The 21,258-nt window shown below is 35.4% G+C and overlaps 1 protein-coding gene across 3 annotated transcripts in view; it reads right to left on the reverse strand.

Annotated features, from left to right (window-relative positions):
- The window catches only part of LOC110827600 (uncharacterized), a 264,274-nt gene that overhangs the window by 18,522 nt on the left and 224,494 nt on the right, over positions 1-21,258 (reverse strand). Inside the window, exon 5 of one of the 3 annotated variants that reach the window (XM_022059381.2) lies at positions 1,181-2,905. The exons of the other annotated variants lie outside the window; for them this stretch is intronic. Within the exon in view, the coding sequence (XP_021915073.1) occupies positions 2,547-2,905 (359 nt within the window). The 3' untranslated portion in view covers positions 1,181-2,546. Of the gene's footprint in view, positions 1-1,180; positions 2,906-21,258 lie in introns of those variants that run through there. 3 annotated transcript variants of the gene reach the window in all.

A 21,258-nucleotide genomic window follows, 5' to 3' on the forward strand; every position in this document is an offset into this window, starting at 1 on the left:
CGAATAAGATTGCTGTTCCGTGTAAATCGAGTTGGGCAATGTAAGCAACAGAACTGCCGCTTTTGGCCACATTCAAATGTCACATGACGAGTCCAATCTCTCTTATATTTGTATGTACTTCCACATATCTGGCATGAGAAGTTTCTCCTGTAAGTCACCTGCAGCAGATTGTTCGATTCAAATTTATGTTTTACAGCACCTCCCCTATCCACACTCTCACTCAGTATGTGCCTTACACCCTGATAGTAACTTGTGCTTCTGAAAGAGTCTGAAACAAAATGGAGAAGAAATATACATAGTTTACAGAATTACTCAAAAAGTATGCTCTTTCACTACCTATCACAGAGGTCTAGCTTGGAGCTTTACCTAGAAACCCACAATATGCTTTCATGACATGGTGCTTGCCACAGAGGCATCCTTACCTTATGCAGAATATAAATTACAAGTCTTTGAGATCAATGTGCTTGGAAAATACCTGAAACTATGAGAAAAAAAACTTCACAACTAGGAAAAGTGAAATTCAAACATAGCATCTAGAATGCCAGAATAGTGAAATAGATGTTATAATAAATTAGGCTTGTTGCTTAGACTACAACAAAAGTGTCCTTTTGAAGAATTATGAGAAGGAGAACAGAGGATAAAATTTGGTCTGTCACCCTACAAATTAACATGGACAGATGGTGTTTAAAAACAGGGTACTGAGAAAAATATCTTGGCTCACAAGAGAGGAAATAAAAAAAGTCTGAACAGAGCAACATAAACATAATTTGTACTGTTCGCCAAAACCTACTGACAAAACCTAGGAGGATAATGAGATGGGTGGGTCATGTAGCACATGAGAGATATGGGAAAAACATTCCAAATTTTGATCATAAAATCTGAAGGAAATGGGAGACACATGTGTAGATGGTAAGACAGTCCATAATACTATAATTAATCTCAAAAAACTAGAATGTGAACTGGATTCATGTGGTTCAGGATTGTAGGACTGGATTCAATAGTGGTTCTTGTGAACATGGTATTAAAACTTCAGGTTCCATGGAGGATTTCTTGACTATCTGAGCAACTAACTAGGAAATCACAAAGTATTTTGCTCCACAGATATATTTATATGAATAGTGCAGCATTTGCATGGTTACTTACAAATAGAAAATAGAGTTTTGTGAACAAAAACACTTACTATCATATAACTTATGATGTTCCATATTTATTCCAACTTACTTTTCTAGATCCTTTTCAAATTATAATTTATATAAAACTTATAAATGCCAAGTTATCTTTGAGTATCATGATTCACAAATCTGTACTGCTTTGAAAAACACATCCAGACTTTAGGCAAATAAGTGATAGAGTTATCCTATTATCTGAAAAGCATGAAATCGTGTGTATGGAAAATTTGTCCCAGTAATTTAAAAATAATTAATAAGATTACGATGATGCAGCCATATATACACATTTACAACACATACTGCTAGTCCTGTTTTACATAAAGGAATGGAAATACAATAAATCATAATACATAATAAGGTTATAAAGAACAGGAAACACATTCAACATATCAAAACTGGCAAATAATACTTTAAAGGCTTTATCAGTAAGTATTATAAAATCATGTAAATTAAACAGATGCAGTTTCTTTATAAACACAAAATATTAAAACAACACTGTACATAAATTGTGTAATATACAATAAACTCAACTTTCACAATCGACCAGAAAGATCAGCCACCAACTACAACAAGTTCATGTAAGACAAATGATTTCTTCATGAACGTAAAATAATGTTACACACACCTAGACATTATAGATAAAGAACTTCCAATATCAGCAAGAAAACCACAAAGATAAGAATTTGACTATAACAGTAGGTTCACCTGATGACGAGGAAGAGCCATCTCCTGAAATGTAGTGGTCTGAGGAAGCAAAATGGCAATTGAAAAAGTTGAATAATTTGAAAATGGTAATTCACCACCATCGCCAATACCAATAACATTTAGAGATGAATAAAATAACTTGATAACATTCCTGCATGAAACATACAATGCAAGTCTTACATTTTATTTCAAACTAAGTATTTTGGTATTGCACCAAATAAGAATGAAAAAATATAGCATTATCAATGTGTACTAAATTTTGGTCAATCTAGATCTCTAGATGTCTGACATATTATGGCATAAAGATGGGTGTCTTCTGGGTTATCGTGCCATCTAGTCTGGTAAAAGTTTGTTTTTCTACCAGACTACATGGCACTACAACCCAGAAAACAGCCATCTTCATTCCCGCCACCATGAGAATCTCAAATCCTACTAAATTATGGCACACTTTCACTGAATTCAGGAAACATAAGGTATACCCAAAATACAAATGCACCATTCCTTCTCATGCACTATTCATATTCCAGTATATTTCCACAAAGTAAGTATACTTCTTTCAAAACATACCAAACTTCTATGGCATACACAGACTTCCTGCACACAACAAGAAACAAATATATAAATGGCAGCCATTTCCATATTATTATATACATTCAATTCTTGTTTCCCAGATTATAACTTCAAAAATGCAGAAACCTTATTTCTATGCTTTGAGCCAACATGTATCTGCAATTTACTTTTTTGTTTGTACCTACAAGGACAAAACTGACATTGAAACTGTGGTTCCATTCCACACTCAAGCTTTAAGTGTGCCAACATATTTCGCTTGTACTTATAATAATTTCCACAGTTGGGGCACTGAAAAACGCCTGGTCCATTTAATGATCCACTTGGTTGCAAAACATTAGCAACATTTCTTTCTGGAATTGTCATCTGCCCTGGTGACACTTCCACTGCTATGCTGTGGGTTTCCTTAATACCACCTTGCCGACCAAATTGGGGCAATTTTCTCCACGCTGCACTCCAAGGCTCTGAAAAGTAAGAAATATAAAGGTTAGAATAACAAGGATTTGTCTCTGAATAGTATATTACACTATTACGGTTAATAGCAAACATTTCCATGTGAAACACAGCTCATTAGTTGCATGATTAATGGAGGTGGTGGTGGGTTATAAACAACTATAAATTACAGACCAGATTAAGTAGTCAAAACGTGGGCATAGTATACTGACACATCCTTAAAGCATGAACAAAATTAAGGTGTAGTTTCAGGCAAATAGCTTTGTCATCAATGGTTAAAAATAGAAAACTTTAATGCCATTCAAAAGAAATCTACTAATACCCAAAACTGACCAGAACAGAAGTAACATACAGCTGATCTCCATGTGGTGATAAACAAAAAAATTCTGCCCGTACTGGGAATCAAACACCAGCCATCCAATCTGCAGCTAGTAACTTTATTGACTCAATTATCCCAAATCAAATGATTGTAAAATTGCTGCCTTCTGGCTTGTAATGTTATGTGGTCCAGTTACTAACTACCAGCTGCCTCTACCCTGAAGATGTTTCTTTGCAATGCTGCTAACCACCTAGAAGATCACACAGCATCAGAACCCAGAAGACAATGATCAACATCTTCACTGCCATGCAAACCTAAAAAATTGCACTAAGTTCTTGTATGTGGAGTGTGATAAACAAGAAACAACCCTCTGTTTGCCTTTAATACAAGTACTGCAATGCAGTAAACTGAAATGCGGCTGTCCACTTTTGCATAATATCCAAGTATCGTAGGTCTGGTGTTGAACCAAGATCTTTGATTTTCTGTGCTTAAATACTGTCTTCCCTCACAACAGGCAGTCAATCTGCAACTTATAAACAAGTAATAACATTTTAACTTGCCAAAAATTACTTGCTGCGCTTGAAACCAGAAATTTATGACAACCATTTTCCTTATTCAACACTGAAGTCTGGGTTCCTTGTCAAGTTCATAACTGTTTAAAATTAGACCCAGTTGCATCAAAGCCTATGTCATTAAGTCAGGGATTTTAACCTTCAAAAAAATAAATAACAAAATGTACAATGTCAAAAAAATCTGAAACTCTGTTCAGCTACACTGATGAATCACACAAATACATTATAAAAGTTCTTCCTGTGCCAGAAATTAAGGATAATAGATGACCACAAACTTCTACAACTGCCTGCATATGGGCATATGACTTTACAGTTTATATTTTCTAATTAGGAATATTCATAAAATTAATTCAGTGATTGATTCCTAGGTTCCTTAAGTGCTAGTTTAAAGGGATTGAGCGTAACATACCATCTTATTGCTGTAAGAAATGAAATAAAGAGTTTTAATGATCATATCTTCTGTTTTACACCACATTTATTTCTAAGGACAGAGTAAGATTGCAGATATATCTAGGCTTTCCTCTTTCTACTACATTACATACTATACCAAAACTAAACACTATTATGACTGAAAACTGCTACAATTGAATGGCAGATAAGAGGACAGGTGCATTTCTCAGTGAGATGGAGAGATAATCTTAAATGGTGAGAAGGGAAGAATCTGGAAAAAGCTGGTTGTGCCCAAATTCAAGATAAACTCACTGCACTTGCCTGGAGGGAGTGAAACAAACCAAAAAAATCTTGATGAGGGTAATGAGTAACCAAGCAAATATTCAAACCAAATACCTCCTGAATATAAGTTTATACAGCTAGTTACACCAAACTGCTAAAAAAAGTTTTAGTAAGTTTTACCAGGCACTTTTGACACTCACAAAGAACGCATTCAAACACAACCAGAAGTTAAAACTGCTTTTTATTGCCAAAAGAGAGCAAAAACAATAACCCAAGATGTAATACCAGCTGGACTGTGAAGAAAATCTTTACTATGAATATTTGTATAAAACATTTACATTAACATGTACATAAATAAATCAAGTTTGTTTCCTACTGAATCAGTACAATTTGTATAAATAAAAATTTCAAAGCACATGCAAACAGACAATGCTGAGAAATATATTAATTATCGCATTCATTGCATAATTCATAACTTTCTTTTCTCCCAAAAATTTCATTATCAGAAACTTGTATTTGTATTCATGCAAAATCATACAGCAGATCAAGTGGCATATGGTACAAAATTATTCTCCCCCAAACTGTGCTGAATATAATGCTGTCTCATGTTATCCCAAACAGATTTTCATGATTAAAATTTTCATACATATTTTCCTTTATAAATAAGCATAGGAGCTGAGAGAACTTGGTAGCATAGTGATTAGGCTATGAGCCAAAGGAAAGGTTTTTGATTCCCAGCAGGACCATGGGATTTTCTCCAAACTGGCTGTTCAGCCCACACAGTCTTCTATCCAACAGGTGCTAGGGTATCTTTTCTTAAGGGGCAAGTGACTAGTGCATTAACTTGACTACTCAACTCCATCTACTGACAAAGTTACGGAAACGTGGAACTATACATCCAACCACCAGAAATCTTCATGGAATGGTGCTTAGTTACAGCATTTTACAAAATAAAATGTGGGCATGCAAAATACACAAGATCATGAATTATGTGATAGAAATGACAGTGTTTTTTTAAATTACATCCCTGAACAACTTTTTGATAATATAATGAGCATATTACTCACTTACAAATGCAATGAAACATATAACATACCTTAACATACACAATCATAACTTACACATTGTTCTATTGAATGGAGACCGGCAATATGAATTTTCTGAAAGTTATTAATAATTTTTTTCTGAAAAATATCAAATAGAAAAGGTAACATTTTATACCATAATAAGTTATTCATTATGTAAAACTTTACTCTTTTAATAATTTCTAATTCGTTTCTCTAGAGACTGTAATTAAATAACAAACCATCAAATTTAATACACGTGAAACAGCAGTAAAAGTTTTAATCTAAAATCAGTCACTGAATCAAAAACGTTTCCTTAAACAAAGTAACAAGGTAATTAATTAGTTGTTATTAATTCTATACTGGCAGCAGGTACATGAGAAAAGTGGAAATTTATAGCAATGTTTATAAATAACATACATTTACAGCTATGGCATTTCGCTCAATTTAAAAATAATGATAAGTAAGATTTGCAATTTATATTATATCCTTATGAATGGCTCTAATATGTACTGCCAAGTGGTGGTTCTTCTTTGAGCGATGTGGGCAGTATGGGCACGAAAGTTGCGGTTCTTTCCCACACTCTATCTTCAAATGTGCAATCATGCTGCGTTTGTACCTGAAAAGCAAAAATTCTTATTCAATGATAAAGAAATGTAAACTAGAGGTAACAATGTCAAATTCAGTAAAGGAAAGAGTACTACTGCAGTATAGGGAGTAAGATGCAGAGGACATTAAATAATGCATTGCATTTAATCCCTGACCTTAAATTTTAATAAGAAGTATTTATACATCTCCTACAAAATGTTTATGAGACAACGGGTGAGTGGATTTCCTAAAGTATTAAATTTTCTTTCTGGAACCGTGCACCATGAAGGGGTATGAGACATGGGGAAAATTATTTATGCATCCTACTGTCTCACTAATTAATAATATTTGTGATGATGGTTACTCTATCCCATTTCATCCATAGTTCAACTTCATCCCCTATCTGTTTTAGCCTGATAAAAATCCGTGGCATATCAGCCCTCTGAGAGCCTAAGCTGACTAGCTGGCTGCCGGCCTCACGTTCACATACCTAAGCTGAGGTGAACGATCATCCAACCAGATATAGAGTGATGTGTGGTCAGCACGACAAACCCCCAGCCATTGCTAGTTTTCCTGACTGGATTACGCTACCCATTGTAGCTCCCCAATTTCTTCACGATGCTGGGTTGGCACCGGTCCCATACACTGGTCGAAAGCTCATGAGAAAATTTCTTCTCCCCCGAGACTCGAACCAGCGCACATTCTGTATCGCCGGTCCGAAGCATGATGCCTCAGACCGCGTGGCTACGGCGCGGGACGTTTTAGCCTGATAAGAGGCCACAGTATACAACAGAGGCAACCATAGCCAATCTGTATGTAGTGACAAAGAGAAGAACCTCAATGCCTATGCTGAGGTCTGAACCTCACTATCCAGCCCATGGAGACTCAGTTTACTAACTGATTCATCACAGGTAAAGGAGTAGCATCATAAATTAAACACAACAATTTTCACTACAAACTTCCATACTTTATACCTAATCTATTAGCTTGTAACATTTTTACTTATTGCATGGTTTATATAGATGCTCATAAATGTTTGCCAAATTTCAAATGATTATTCATTGGCTTATTTTAAGTAAAAAAATTTATATCAACATGGGTCAAAATCTTAACTGCTGTGAAGTCAGATAGACAGAAGAGGAGGAAACCTGAAGAAACATGCAGATGAAATAAAATTATTTTAAATTAAAAACAAATCAGCTACATAGGAATTGTATTCTACTCATATTTAATGTGCAATATAATACATATAACATATGTACTTAAGTGGCCTGCTGTTTAAAATTAACTCCTGCATTGGCTAAGCACAAACAAGTTCATTTTTAAAACAGCACATGTCACTTTCCATAATTTTTCATGATTGTTCTGTATAAGAGCAGCACAGTGTAAGAGTTCATCTCATATCTGTGATGTCAAGTCTGACAAATGGGATAGCCATCCATGCAGACCATCATTACCAACCTTACAATTTCCACAGCATTGATTAAAGTAATGTGTGTGCTATAAAAGTATGGTGGGAGATACCAGGCCAAAATGATAATGGAAATACATTTATCAAATAACTTTAATGGTTGAGATTTTGACCCATGGTGACATAATATTTTTCATTTAAAATAAGCCAATGAATAACCACCCAAAACTTGGCAGACTTTTTGTGGAACACCTTGTAAAGTACAGAATTAGACCAAGAATGTATATGCAAAATTGGAAAAGTTCTAGAAGAACATAGTCACTAACTGTTCAGCTTGGCTTGAGTAACCATGAAAGATTATATCTGGACAGCCAGGCATTAAACCAAGAAGTGAACCATGGACTTTTGAACTTGATGAGCGCTAACACAATAACATTCAGTAATTTATAATTGTTGAAACTATAAGATCCCAATTACAGCATACCTTTCCACTCTCATATGAATAATGTGACACTGATATTTTTACATCCTTGCAGCAAAATAAGAAATAAATTAACTCATTTAAGTTTTTTTCAGAATCTGTAAAATTTTGTAGAAAGAATACAGGCCTACTGTTGGAATGTAAAAATTAGTCTGACAATCTGAACAGTATTTAAGAAAATACCAGTGGAAGTTCAGATAATCGATATTAAAGATGGTTCCCCAACTGTGTTCATCCCTCAATTCAGAAACATGTTTCAATTCAATTGCATTTTAATTCAAACAAAAAGAAACAGATTTCAAAAAATTAAAGCCAAACATATCATATTATGCTAATTATATGTGTTAAACATACTTGTATATCTTGAAACACTGTGGGCAAGGAAACTCTCCAGGTCCTCTCATATTAGACTGTTGTTGCACCAAAGTATTTGGTAGGTATGGAATATTCATAGTTTCCATATTATTCTGTACTTGTATAGAATGGTAAAAGCTCTGTTGTGGCCATAAACTGTCACCTGTAATGATAAGGATAGTATCAGTATAAATGCCTTTCATTTTCCAAGCAACTAAGTTGAATTTTAACAACTTTACAGTCAAACCCAACTCTAAGGAATATACAAGAATTCCCAGGCTGCTGCTTAAAAAATGAGTAACATAAGACAAGATGCAAGATGTGGTAAAAATCAAAAGTTTATAACATCTGTTAACATACAAATGGATTAAATGCAACAGAAAACTAATCAATAAGCATCAGACAGATCAGATCATAACAAATTTAACAAAATCTGCCTCAACAGCTCATTCACGTCATTCACATGGAAAGGATCGGTAACGAACATGCACACTAACTAACTCATTCACTCGCGCGTGCACGCACGCACGCGCACACACATTTGGAAAATAAAACAATTCAATGGAAATAATGTACAGAAGCATACTATTAATATTATGGTTGAGTAGTAGTGGTGAGTACCTCAATGACCCCAAGAGCTATGCTGGTGGTAGCATAGCTACTGATAGGGCCTCCCTAGCCACATTGGTCGAGGGGGAGAGGTCAGACTAAGACAGGTACCCTGGTCCTCCAGGTCCGGGGTTGGTCGCAAGGCTAACAACCTTGCATCGTAAAAAAGGAAGATGTTTCGAAACCTCAATCAAAGCCTCGGAAAGACGGACCTAACAGAGGGCCGAACGGAAGAGGAGAATTGAGGAGGCCATGGACCGAATACAGACCAGAGAGCCATAGAAGAAGAAGAAGAAGAAGAAGAAGAAGAAGAAGAGAAACCAATACCCCCTCCCTTTTACATCATGGGAATGAACAATTCCTGATGAAGATTACCAATAATATAATATTAAATAATAATATAACATTGCTTCACAATAAATCCATCAACAACAGAAAAATAAACAATAAATATTAGTGACAGAGACTAACACTACGTCAGAAAAACCCAAAAAATTCAATATCAACAATACCAAAGCCCATCATTAGACACAATCCTGATCTAGATTAACAATGACAACAACAATAATAATACCAGCTGAAGCAACAGAAAAATGGTAATATCTCCAGAGGAGGAGCTTAAATTCCACTGAAAGAGCTTACAGTTTCCAAAAGATTGGAGTCTGGCTGGGATACAGAGTCAGTCTGGATACAGTGTTGAAGAAAAATACCTGCTGCTACCAGGGATGAAATCCTGGTTACCTATCTCATGGTCAATCACTTTACTGACTGAAGAATACATGCTAATCCGGAGTATAACACAAACATATACAATAATAAAGATGGTGACAGTTTTAAATCAAATTATATCTACTGAACTCAATACTGCAGTTTTTATGGCATTTTACATTCAAAATTACTGATATCCAGATCTTCAGTAATCCTTGTATGATTGTGCATGTACAAAAACCAGCAACTGACATAGCATACAACTTACAGGTAATGTTGAATTCTAAATTGTGCACTGAAATCTAAGAAATATAAATGAAACGCTATGAACAATTTTTAACAATTACATTATCATCAATATAATCATACAAAATAAATGGGCTTTCATTACATGTATTAACACTGTCTTCTGAAAAATTAAATACAAAATGAAAGGAGAACAGAAATAATATGTAAAAAATAAATCTTCCCATAGTATTGGTTAATGTGTATTGCAATACTCAATTCTACCTAATGGACAACCTCAAGTAGTCAAAACCTTCAAGCTGTATCATGTAGAATACACTAATGCAGTGTTGCAAGATCCTCCATGTTGTTTGAATCTCTCTTCTTGTAAATTCCATATCTTCGGGTCTATGAAAAATGCACTGAAGAGATCCAGATTCCAGACAGGAAAGCCTCATTTGGTTTTACTAACACACTGTTAAATTCTGAGTGAAAGACATTCGTTGTTTTGAGTCAAAGGGATGCTTATGAAGACGTTGTGTAACTGGGCCAAACAGATCTGTATATCACCCTCAGGTGAGTTTCTACTGAACTTTCATTATAAATCTCTACCACTTATTTATTCATATCATTCCATGAATCAAAGTAAACTTATGGACAAGAGGGTCATAATGTGAAAGAATATAAGAAGTAGTAATCCAGCAATTCCTTCTTTGGATAATTACATGATTTTTCAATTAATAACAATTTCAAGAGTTGGTTTTTACAGTGTTACTTAATACAGTAATTTCTACTTAACGCATTTCAGATGAGTTCTTTTTGAAGAATACATATACAACAATGGCCAAGAGAATGTTACACCTGACATTCAAATATTTTTAAAAATGTAACACATTTTATTGTAATAAAAATCTTGGACTGTAATAACAGTGTGCATTTAATCTTCAACACAAAAAAATACAAGTATAAATTTTCCAATTAACAGTTTCAATTTGTCAAAATATTCATAACTGCTCTCTGACTACAATGGAGAAGACGAGATGCAAGTACAGTAAATAAATGTAAATTCAAATTAAGACATGTTTATTGACAGTAATATTATTTGGTTCCCAGACACAAAATGAAATTCCATACACACAGTTTCCATAATTTTCTGAAGTAAAATGATGTCTAAATTTTTTTTCCACATATAATATGTCCCATCTCTCCATAGTTACTACCACTGTGATACGCGTAGTAAAGTATAATTCATTTGTAAATGTGTCACAGTACACTGCTTTCTCCATCCTGCAATATATTACAACACTGTTACCACTACAGCAATAATCTACTATAGACTGCTGATGCTTTAACTGAACATAACTCAACATAACATTAACTTGGGTATCATAACAAAACAAAAACAAAAAAGCAAAGAAGTAACAAACTAATATTTTTCTTCATGACGAATTCTAATATGTCTCTTGAGATCATACTTCCTTTTGCTACGATATGAGCAAAAGTGACACTTCAATTGTGGAAGCTGTCCACACTCAAAACGAAGATGAGCTAACATGTTTCTCCTGTTACGATATAACTTCCTGCAACTTGGACATGCGAAAAGACCAGGGTCTCCTCCAGGGACTCGTTCAATGTTAGCTGTGGCAGTGATAGACTTTGCAATATTGATGTGTCGTATTACACTCAAAGTCTCTGGATACACATGAGGATCCACTGAAGCATGCCATGTTTGTAGGAGACTCAATGAGCCAGTGCCTGCAAAAGGCAGAAAAAGACTGTAATACCTGTTCCAGGCACCGAGCATTGTAATAACACACAACACATTCTACCACTGTCCTGCAAATATCTCTTGGAATACATAATTGTCCACTATTTGAGTGGCCTGAGAAGGTGACTTAAAAGTATTAAATAAACCAAACTTTCCATTGCAATCTACCATTTTTGATAATTGATTTCATCAGTTCATAAGGGAGACTGGAAATGAATACAGAATCTTAGTGGGGAGACTTGTTGCAAAACAGATATTTGGACAACCAAAAAGTTTATTAAATAACAAAATTAAAGTGGATTTTGAGGAAATGTAACACACTATTTATTGTGGTCATATTATTTAACACCAAAGGAAATGAATGGATGATTACACATTGCAAAATAAAAATATGGGCAAGTGATCATGGCCTTTTTCAAGGTACTGTCATTATTTTCCTGGAATTATAAGAAAACCATAAAAATTCTCAGGATAGTCAGTACTCAATCAAAATGGCAAACATATTTGTATTTTGTAAAGGTTATGGTGGGCAGACAGGGTATACCACCTCACTTCACTAACTCATTAGTAGTAAATATAAACAATTTCATGGAACTAAAAATAATAAAAGGAAAACAAAAAATGTACAATGAACATTCACAGCAGCTAATACCTACACATACTGAGTTCTGTCATAAGACCTTCTTCTCCAATGTCCACTAATAAATAAAATTCTTCCATAAGTAAAACAAAATCTACTGGAATAAGAAATGTCAGTTACAACAGAAGGAGTTACATAAGCAAATATGACTTTTATATTCCACAATTTTACTTAACAACATTTGTATAGGCAATAATGAATACATACTTCATGGTGTCAATCAGCTAATATACAAATCCATATTTTATTGAACACTACAGCATAGTAGCATGCAATCACAGGTCAACATTAGATGAGACCAATGTGTTCCAACATAATATGAATTTACCCACTCACTTACTCACTAAATAGCAAACAAAAATTTCACAGTATTGATCACTCAAATAATTGTCAAACATCTTTATTGACTTTAATTGGTTAGCACCAAGTGTTACTTCAGTTCAAACAGTGATAAATTCATGATTCACCACAAGGCATGGAACACTGCAATCCTGAACAAAAACTCAAAGCACTTGATACTAATTATCTTCTTTTTCTGTTTATGTAATATAAGTTCAGATAATTGAACAGGGATGGAACAAATACAGAAACTGCATGGAAATCACCATATACATTTTAATACTAATTTTAATTATTTTTAATTAATAGATACTGATCCTAACCTCAAATCACACGGTTAAAATCTCAGACAATTACTGTATTTTATACACACTGAACTCTCTTAACAGGTATATGAGGAATAATGAGTATGTATTAGAAATGTTTTCCAACAAAGCATGTAAAACATTTTTTGATGCAATTCATATCTGCATTTATCATCACAAATCACATGTTTGATGCATGTAACAATGCAATGTCACATGACCATTCAAACCAACATTTGACAAGCCTCTGCACAGCACAATCATAATGTTAATAAATTACTATACTATACTATTAGTGTAGTAAACAATGCCAAAATAAATAATACTTCTTTCTCGTGAGTTTTTAATACGCTGGCATATGTTGATGAGGGGGTGGGAGAATTTGAGGCGTGGGGATCACAGAAGAGTTATAAATGTTGAATACAGAAGCTCACCTACAACATGCATTTGAAATTTCCTGCATATCATAAGGAATAAAGTTAATCTATATTTATCTCTGAAATATACACTCCGACTTTCCAAAAAATAAGCAGTCATGTCAGATGGGATTTACACAGTCAATTTAATTCATACAAGGAACCAAGTTGTGCCAATATTGATATCACATAAAACCTGCCTGAGTCATATAAAGTTAAAAGGCATACAACTTAAGGAACTACACAGCAACCTTATAGTTGAATGTAAATAACTACACAAGCTAAAAATGGTTGTTTTAACTTTTCAGTGACATAATGGTTTTTATTAAAAAGAAAAAAAATTCCACTTTGTGTATGACTTAATAAACATGTACAATTGTTGATGAAAGACTCTCGGGCTACAAGCTGTGTGAGGTGGCTGAATGGTGAATACACACACCATATCCTGTGCCACCTGATGCGGCTTGTAGCCCAAGAGTCTTTCATCAACCTCAGTCGCCGCAAAATCTTCACTTTATGTACAATTGTTGTATCTAAGTAACTCTTAGTACTCTTAACATATTTGTTATATATTGGGTAACTTTCAACTTTTCTGTCAGGATTCAGGAGAGAAGCATGCAATGCCATTCATTCTACACACTTGAAGGTCTAACCAATGAAGGCTGAGTTATTTAAGTTCTGTCTCAATAACATACTAATGTGTATGCTTCAGAGTTTATATTTTTAAACCTGTACCAATTTGAATATTCTGCCTTCTATCAGTAACTTTTGTAAAACAGACAGTTTAGTTCAATATAGTTTTCATTAGACGTATAAGTAATTTTTATTCACTTAATGAATTGGACTAAGTGTCAAATTTTACATTAAATACATTACGTCTTCAGTTAACAATAATGAGAAAAAAAATAAAAATTGAAATGAAACATGTTACAAAAAAAATGTTTTGGTCAAAAATGCTTCCTCTCTCCAAGAAATCTCTCATGGGAGAATACTCAGGAGGTTATAAATGAGGTTTCTAGTGTAGTCTACTACAGAAATTCCAAACAATCTTCCTTTTTCGAATTTTACCACTGAAATAAAAAGGAGTACCATGCTGATTTGTTCATACACATGCTGAAATCACTGAATCAGTACTGACATTCCTATCTAAAACTAATGCATCGGCATCTTCCAATTCTCATAAGATTAAGTACGTAATATGTCTAATAGCAGTACATACAATCTTATCACTACATGTCACAGAAAATGGCTTTCATTCTAAAACAGAGCTAATTCTGTTTATTCAGAATCACATTAGTAACAATATTATTCACTAAGTACTTTAGAGACTAGATTTTAAAAAATAGCAATGGCAAGTGTTCTCTTTAAACATTCCTTTAAACAACATACATGGATAGACTTTCAAAGTCTTTCTTTGGTTGAAGTATAAAACAAAGAACTATCTTAATTGGTTTTAAGACCATAGAAGTGTGATAACAAATACATAATTAATAATGGTATAAGAAATATCTTCCTTCTCGAAGGTATCGCCACCTTGTCGAAGGCAATCTGCCGGGTGAGGAGGCTTGCGTGCTCAAATGACCCTTAGGGCTATGCCGGCCTGAGCTTCGGCTCATGGTAGGGTCACCCAAGCCGGACAGGTCTAAGGAGATGCGCTAGACTAAGAGTGATACCCTGGTCCTCCAGGTTGGGGGTTGGGTGTAGGGCTAACAACCTTTCACCTTTAAAAAAAGATGTGTTACGAAAAAATCAACCAAGCCTCGGATCAGGACGGACTCTTTGGCACGACCACAGCAATTGAAAAAGGACATGAGAATTGTGAGGGTGATTAAGTCGAGAAGAGTGAGATGGGCGGGACATGTAGCGCGCATGGATGGGACAAGAGGTGTGCACCGGGTACTGGTTGGGAAACCTGAAGGGAAGAGACCGCTGGGGAGACCTAGACGTAGATGGGAGGATAATCTCAGGCGGGATCTATGGGAGATAGGAGTTGAAGGAAACTGGATTTTGTTGGCCCAGGACAGGGTCTGGTGGAGGGCTTTGGTTAATTCGGTGATGAACCTTCGGGTTCGGTAAGCCATCTAGTTAGTTAGTTAGTTATAAGAAATATCTTATGAGAATGCCACATAAAATATATTCATTACCTTCTTTTCATGGGTATTTACTCACTGCCAGAAGTAGGTGAAGGTGTTAAGCAGACATCCTACATAAACTGTGTTACACCTACTCAAATATGTGAAGTTAAAGCACAATTTAAATACAGAATATTATTTAGAAGGACAGCTGTATTTGCAATATAAAAATTTCAAGTGCAAGCAATTTCACCATACATACATGACATTGAAAATATAGTCCCTTCTCTTGAAAAGTTAGGCAATCCTTTATGTAGACATTTTTAAACTGAATTTAAAAATCATAATGCTATTAATATTGTAAGGATAAGTTATTAATTCAACAATATAAATGTTAAGATAAGCAAGTATTTTACTTTTAATAAAAATTAGTGATTAATGAAAAGGTTGTTCATATTGCAATTTTTAGGGCTACTTTTCATTAGCTGCTTCATTCTAAAAATATATATTTCAGAAACCAAATTTTCTCATGCTCTGAATATACGAGGGTCGCTCATTAAGTAATGCCCCACATTTTTTTCCTCAGAACATATTTATTCAAGATGGCTCAAATTTAGTGACAATATAAATCAATGTTTCCTTTACACATACTATTTTTCCACATAGTCCCCATCAACTTGTACGGTTTTACGCCAGCGTGGAACAAGTGCATGCATGCCTTGCCGGTACCAGCTCTTGTCCTGTGCACGTAGCCATGTCCTCACTGCTTGAATCACGCTCTCGTCATCTTCAAATCTTGTTCCGCGGATAGCATCTTTAAGTGGCCCAAAGAGATGGAAGTCGGAGGGTGCCAGATCTGGACTGTAGGGTGGATGGGGTAGCACCGTCCAACCCAATTTGGTGATTTCTTCCCGGGTTCTCAGACTTGTGTGAGGGCGTGCATTGTCGTGCAGGAGCAAAATTTCTGCTGGATGCTTGTGAGGCCGAACTCGTCGAAAACGCTTCTTGAGGGTTTTCAGGGTCCTGATGTACGCGTCTGAATTGATGGTCGCACCTCTTGGCATCACATCCACAAGAATGACCCCATCACTGTCCCAAAAGACAGTCATCATGACTTTTCCGGCGGAGGGAGTTGACTTGAATTTCTTCTTTCTCGGTGATAGAGGATGATGCCGCTCCATTGACTGCCTTTTTGTCTCTGGCTCAAAGTGGTGTATCCAGGTTTCGTCACCTGTAATGATCCGGGACAGAAAGACCTCTCCCTCAGCATCAAAACGCTCCAACAATTCAGAAGAAATCGTTTTCCTTTGAATCCTGTGGTCTGCTGTGAGACTTCGTGGAACCCATCTTGCGCACACCTTCGAATATGCGAGAGCCTGGATAATTGCAATCACACTTCCATTGCTGACTGAAAGCTGTTGGGCCAATTGTCGAGTTGTGATGCGCCGATCCTCACGAATAATGGCATCCGCGCGGTTCAACATGTCTGGAGTGGTGGCTGTGGCAGGACGCCCAGAGCGCGGCAGATCACGGAGCTCGGTTTCTTCACTTCCTGAAGCTTTAACTCTCTTAGCCCAGCGACCAACGGTGCTCCTATCGACTGCACAGCTTCCATACACAGCACACAAACGTTTATGAATGTTCACCACCGTTTCTTTTTCAGCAACAAGGAATTCAATTACAGCTCGTTGCTTGTAACGAGAGTCGTTCACAGACGCCATTTTAACAGTTCACTACAGCTCCGCTATCGGTTGGAATCATTTGAAACTCCGTACACGAACGCGGGAAACATCAAATCTCAAGCATGTAAAAGTACACTTTTCTATCTTCATTATTGGCTGAGAAAAAAAATGTGGGGCATTACTTAATGAGCGACCCTCGTATTTATCATTTAACAATGCCAGTTTATAGTTTATGGTTAATTCGGTGATGAACCTTAGGGTTCGGTAAGCCATCTAGTTAGTTAGTTAGTTAGCTTATAGTTTATAGTCTTTGCACATTGAAAATTTGAATTACCATAGAGAAGTTGTTTTAAAAACACATGTTGAAAGGGTTAATGGTTTGTGATAACAAGCCACAACTGGTTCATTCAGTTCAAGAATTGCTAAGGTACAAGACATCAGATAAAAATGCATGAGTAATCAAACAAGAGAAATATCTGTTCACAAACATTTTTCACTTGAACAATATAATAAAAATTAAATAAAACTCCAGAATCACAATAGTCTTTTTTTTAAGGAAATCCACAGAGTACAAGATTGGCATGAGAGTTGTAGTAACACTGTTTGAATGTGTGATTTTATTAGTAATAAAAACATTATGTTGTTCTAAAATGTAACATCCAAAATATCTGTAAAGGTTATGCTTAATGCTGTGCATAAATGTAATATATACACAATACCTTCTTACTGTTGTTCAGATGAAAGTCAGTTTAAGATTTCTGCATTATAACAGTCACAAAATGTTATTACAAGTGCCCATATAAATAGGCACTCCATAACAAAGAAAGACATTCCAACTTACTAATAACCAGAATTAGAAGGAAACTGTAAATAATCAGACTTATACAAGTATTGATGTCGCTTTGCAATATGACGAGTTAGGTGACCCTTTTGTTTAGTCTTATATGGACAATAAGAACAATGAAACTGTGGGGCTTTGCCACATTCTAATCTTACATGCCTCTGGAGGTTACTTTTCCAGTTATATACTTTGTTACAACGTGGACAAGAGAATGCTTTCTGCTTAGCTCTGGAGGTAGTGTTGTGTTTCATGTGAACAGACTGCAATTCCCATTCTGTCTGGCAGAAATGTTGTATCTGCTGTTCTTGCAGACTGGTAGACCAAGTATCAGGAGTACCTGTAAAGTACCAGGAAAGACAAGTGTCATTTCTAAAGCCAACTATATGTCTCTGATGTCTGCCGGCAACACTGTCACTAATCACACTCACAAAATTACTAAGATAGCAAAATGTGAAAGTATGCAGCAGAACAATCCTGATTCTTTTTAAGGAAATGTCTCTACATTTTTCTGGAGAGACAGATAGCTTGGATAGACTAAAATGACAGTCCTGCAAGATACAAATGATGTTATATAAATTTCAGATTCAGATTCTGATCCCTGTATAATAGCACTGTCAGTAAAGAAATCCAGCGAATCAACTGTTATACACAGTTATGACAGAAATAAAACAATCTTAAATATTAACTTCATAGAGGGATTCATTCACTACATAGTTCTGGGAACAGAACCACGGGGCTCATAGTCTACAACAGATTATGCTGTTGACTTAGGTTTGAGGCTTCTGCATAAATAACTGCATAACAGAGAATCAGGCAGTAGTTTGTTGCACTCATATTTGGAGGTCCTTAGTTCAAACCTGGATCAAAATTTCAGGTATCGTGACTAACGTTAACATTGTTTCACTCAGTTACTCCATGTAAATGACTGGAAAGTGACTTAAAATGTGTGACTGACAATCTTTCAACATCCTTAAAAATTCTCCATTACCATGATCACTTTCATCTCCCTATAACCTAAGCAGTTGACACAGTTAATAAATAAACCAAGAAACAATAAATTCATTCACTGCTAATATTATATCATAAAGAGTTCTTACTTCACACTATCCAGTCCTCATTCATTCATTCATTCATTAGAACCTTGTCATAACCTCCTGGTATTGGTGCCAACAGCTCCAGTAATGACCAACTTGACCTACCTGACTTTGCCTGTCTTGGTAATGGTGAAGGAGTCCATTTTGAGGTAGGGACTCTAGTACAGAAGTCTCAAGTATTCCTGATAGCAGGATGTTGTAAAGGATAATGGTTGACAGAGGGGATCTGTGGTTTAATGAGAGCTCCAAATCATAGAGGAGGCCTGGTATACATCACTTTTATAAAGTTCCATCAACAGCAAACACAGGGGAATAGGAAGGCATATGGTAGAGACCACACTGAAATCAGTTGGTCTAAAACATGAGACCTGTGGTACAGAAGTCCAGTAAATTATAACTGGGCCACTGTCATAATCTTTATTGTGACCTCATTACTTTTAACAGCATTCAGAACAAAACAGAAAAAAACAAACCACATATACACACAAATATTGCCATAACATTTGCTACTTCCACAGCAGCCACTAAGTAAAAGTGCAACATTAAGCAAGACAAAATAAAGATTTTGTGTTCCTTGCCTCGTCAATTGCCAGCATATGAAATCTGGCAGTATTCAAGAACATCTCTATGTCGAGTTGTTACATGACGCTGGAGGTGGTTTTTGTGTTTAGTCATATATGGACAATATGAACACTGGAACTGTGGTTCCTTGCCACATTCCAATCTCATGTGTCGCAGCAGATTGCCTCTCCAGTTGTACACTTTGCCACATCTGGTGCATGGAAAGGATCCAGGCCCTACCGATGAGGAACTACTGTGTTGAGCATCTCTTTTCTGGTAATGCCCACTACTTCTAGCCATAAAGCGTGGAGATACAAATTGATCACTGCCAAACTCCTGTTTTATAAGAACAGGCTGTAACCAGTGCTGGTGAAATCCAACAGTCACTGAAAGGGAAAAAATGTAATTAGATAAAATATTGTTTATTTTATGTTCTAGTTCACAATTTCTTTGCATAATTTACACCATAAACTAAAGGTTCTCAACCTCAGATAACAACTCTAATTTTTGTTTTAAACAAAAACTGCAAATAATCATTAGAATAGAAGATTTCTGTCTTCTGGGTTGTTGTGCTGTGTAGTCTGGTCGATGTTAACCAACGTTTCAGAGGTCATACTGCCTCCATCATCAGGGCGCCCTGATGACGGAGGCAGTATGACCTCTGAAACGTTGGTAAACATCTACCATACTACGCAGCGCAACAACCCAGAAGACAGAAATCTTCATACTCACCGCTGTAAAAACCTCAAATCTTACAATCATTAGAATATTTATTTTAATGTCAAAAAGGTTGATCCTGAAGGTCATGCCATGTTGTTGGTCAATTTAAAGTAACAGCAAAAAACTGCTCAGAACCACTAATTTAAGCCACCAGGCAGAGACAGACAGGAAGACTAATCTCCTTCCAGATATCAGAACAGGACCAATGTGACCAGATACAAAATACAAAAAATGTAGTATTCAATGATGAATACTTCTTTCTACACAACATAATATAAAACCTATAATATAACAGTAAAAAATATAGGGAAGAAAATGTACTGTCCTATTACTTTCTATGAGATTAATGTAGATACCGATACGTTACAAAACTGTAACGATTAGTAAATAAGTTTCCGTCTTTTTAAACTAAAGAGGAAATATTAATGGCCAGAAAAAAATATTAAAGGTTTTTAATTCTAGGGAGAAAAACATAGGCAGTTTCTACCATATTTTATTGGCATCATGTCATGTGATCAGACGATGAAATAAACTTAATGAGACAGAAAACATTACATTGATAATATGCTTAAAAATATATATTTAATAATGAAAAATAGGCTATAAGTATTACTTGCTTGAAAGTATTGATTGGCTGAGATAAGTATGCATTAGGAATTATCATAACACATGCATGTCTCATGCTAGTTCAATACATGAGACTTAGTAAGAATCAGCAATATTTTATACATTTAAACATCTACGGAATTGAATACTAACATAAAATATTAAATCTTGGAATGTTTCATTGACATACCAAAAGAAAATTATTATTTTTATAAAGTGATTTAAGGTTACTACACCAAATTGGATCACAATCACCAAATTCACAAATTAAAAAATATCTGCTAAGGAATGAACCTATCCCACAATTTATGAACTTT

This window comes from Zootermopsis nevadensis, unplaced genomic scaffold (assembly GCF_977971745.1).
Source record: "Zootermopsis nevadensis isolate Lab colony 2312 unplaced genomic scaffold, Znev_1.0 Znev_ptg000028l, whole genome shotgun sequence".
Classification (NCBI taxonomy): Eukaryota; Metazoa; Arthropoda; class Insecta; order Blattodea; family Termopsidae; genus Zootermopsis; species Zootermopsis nevadensis.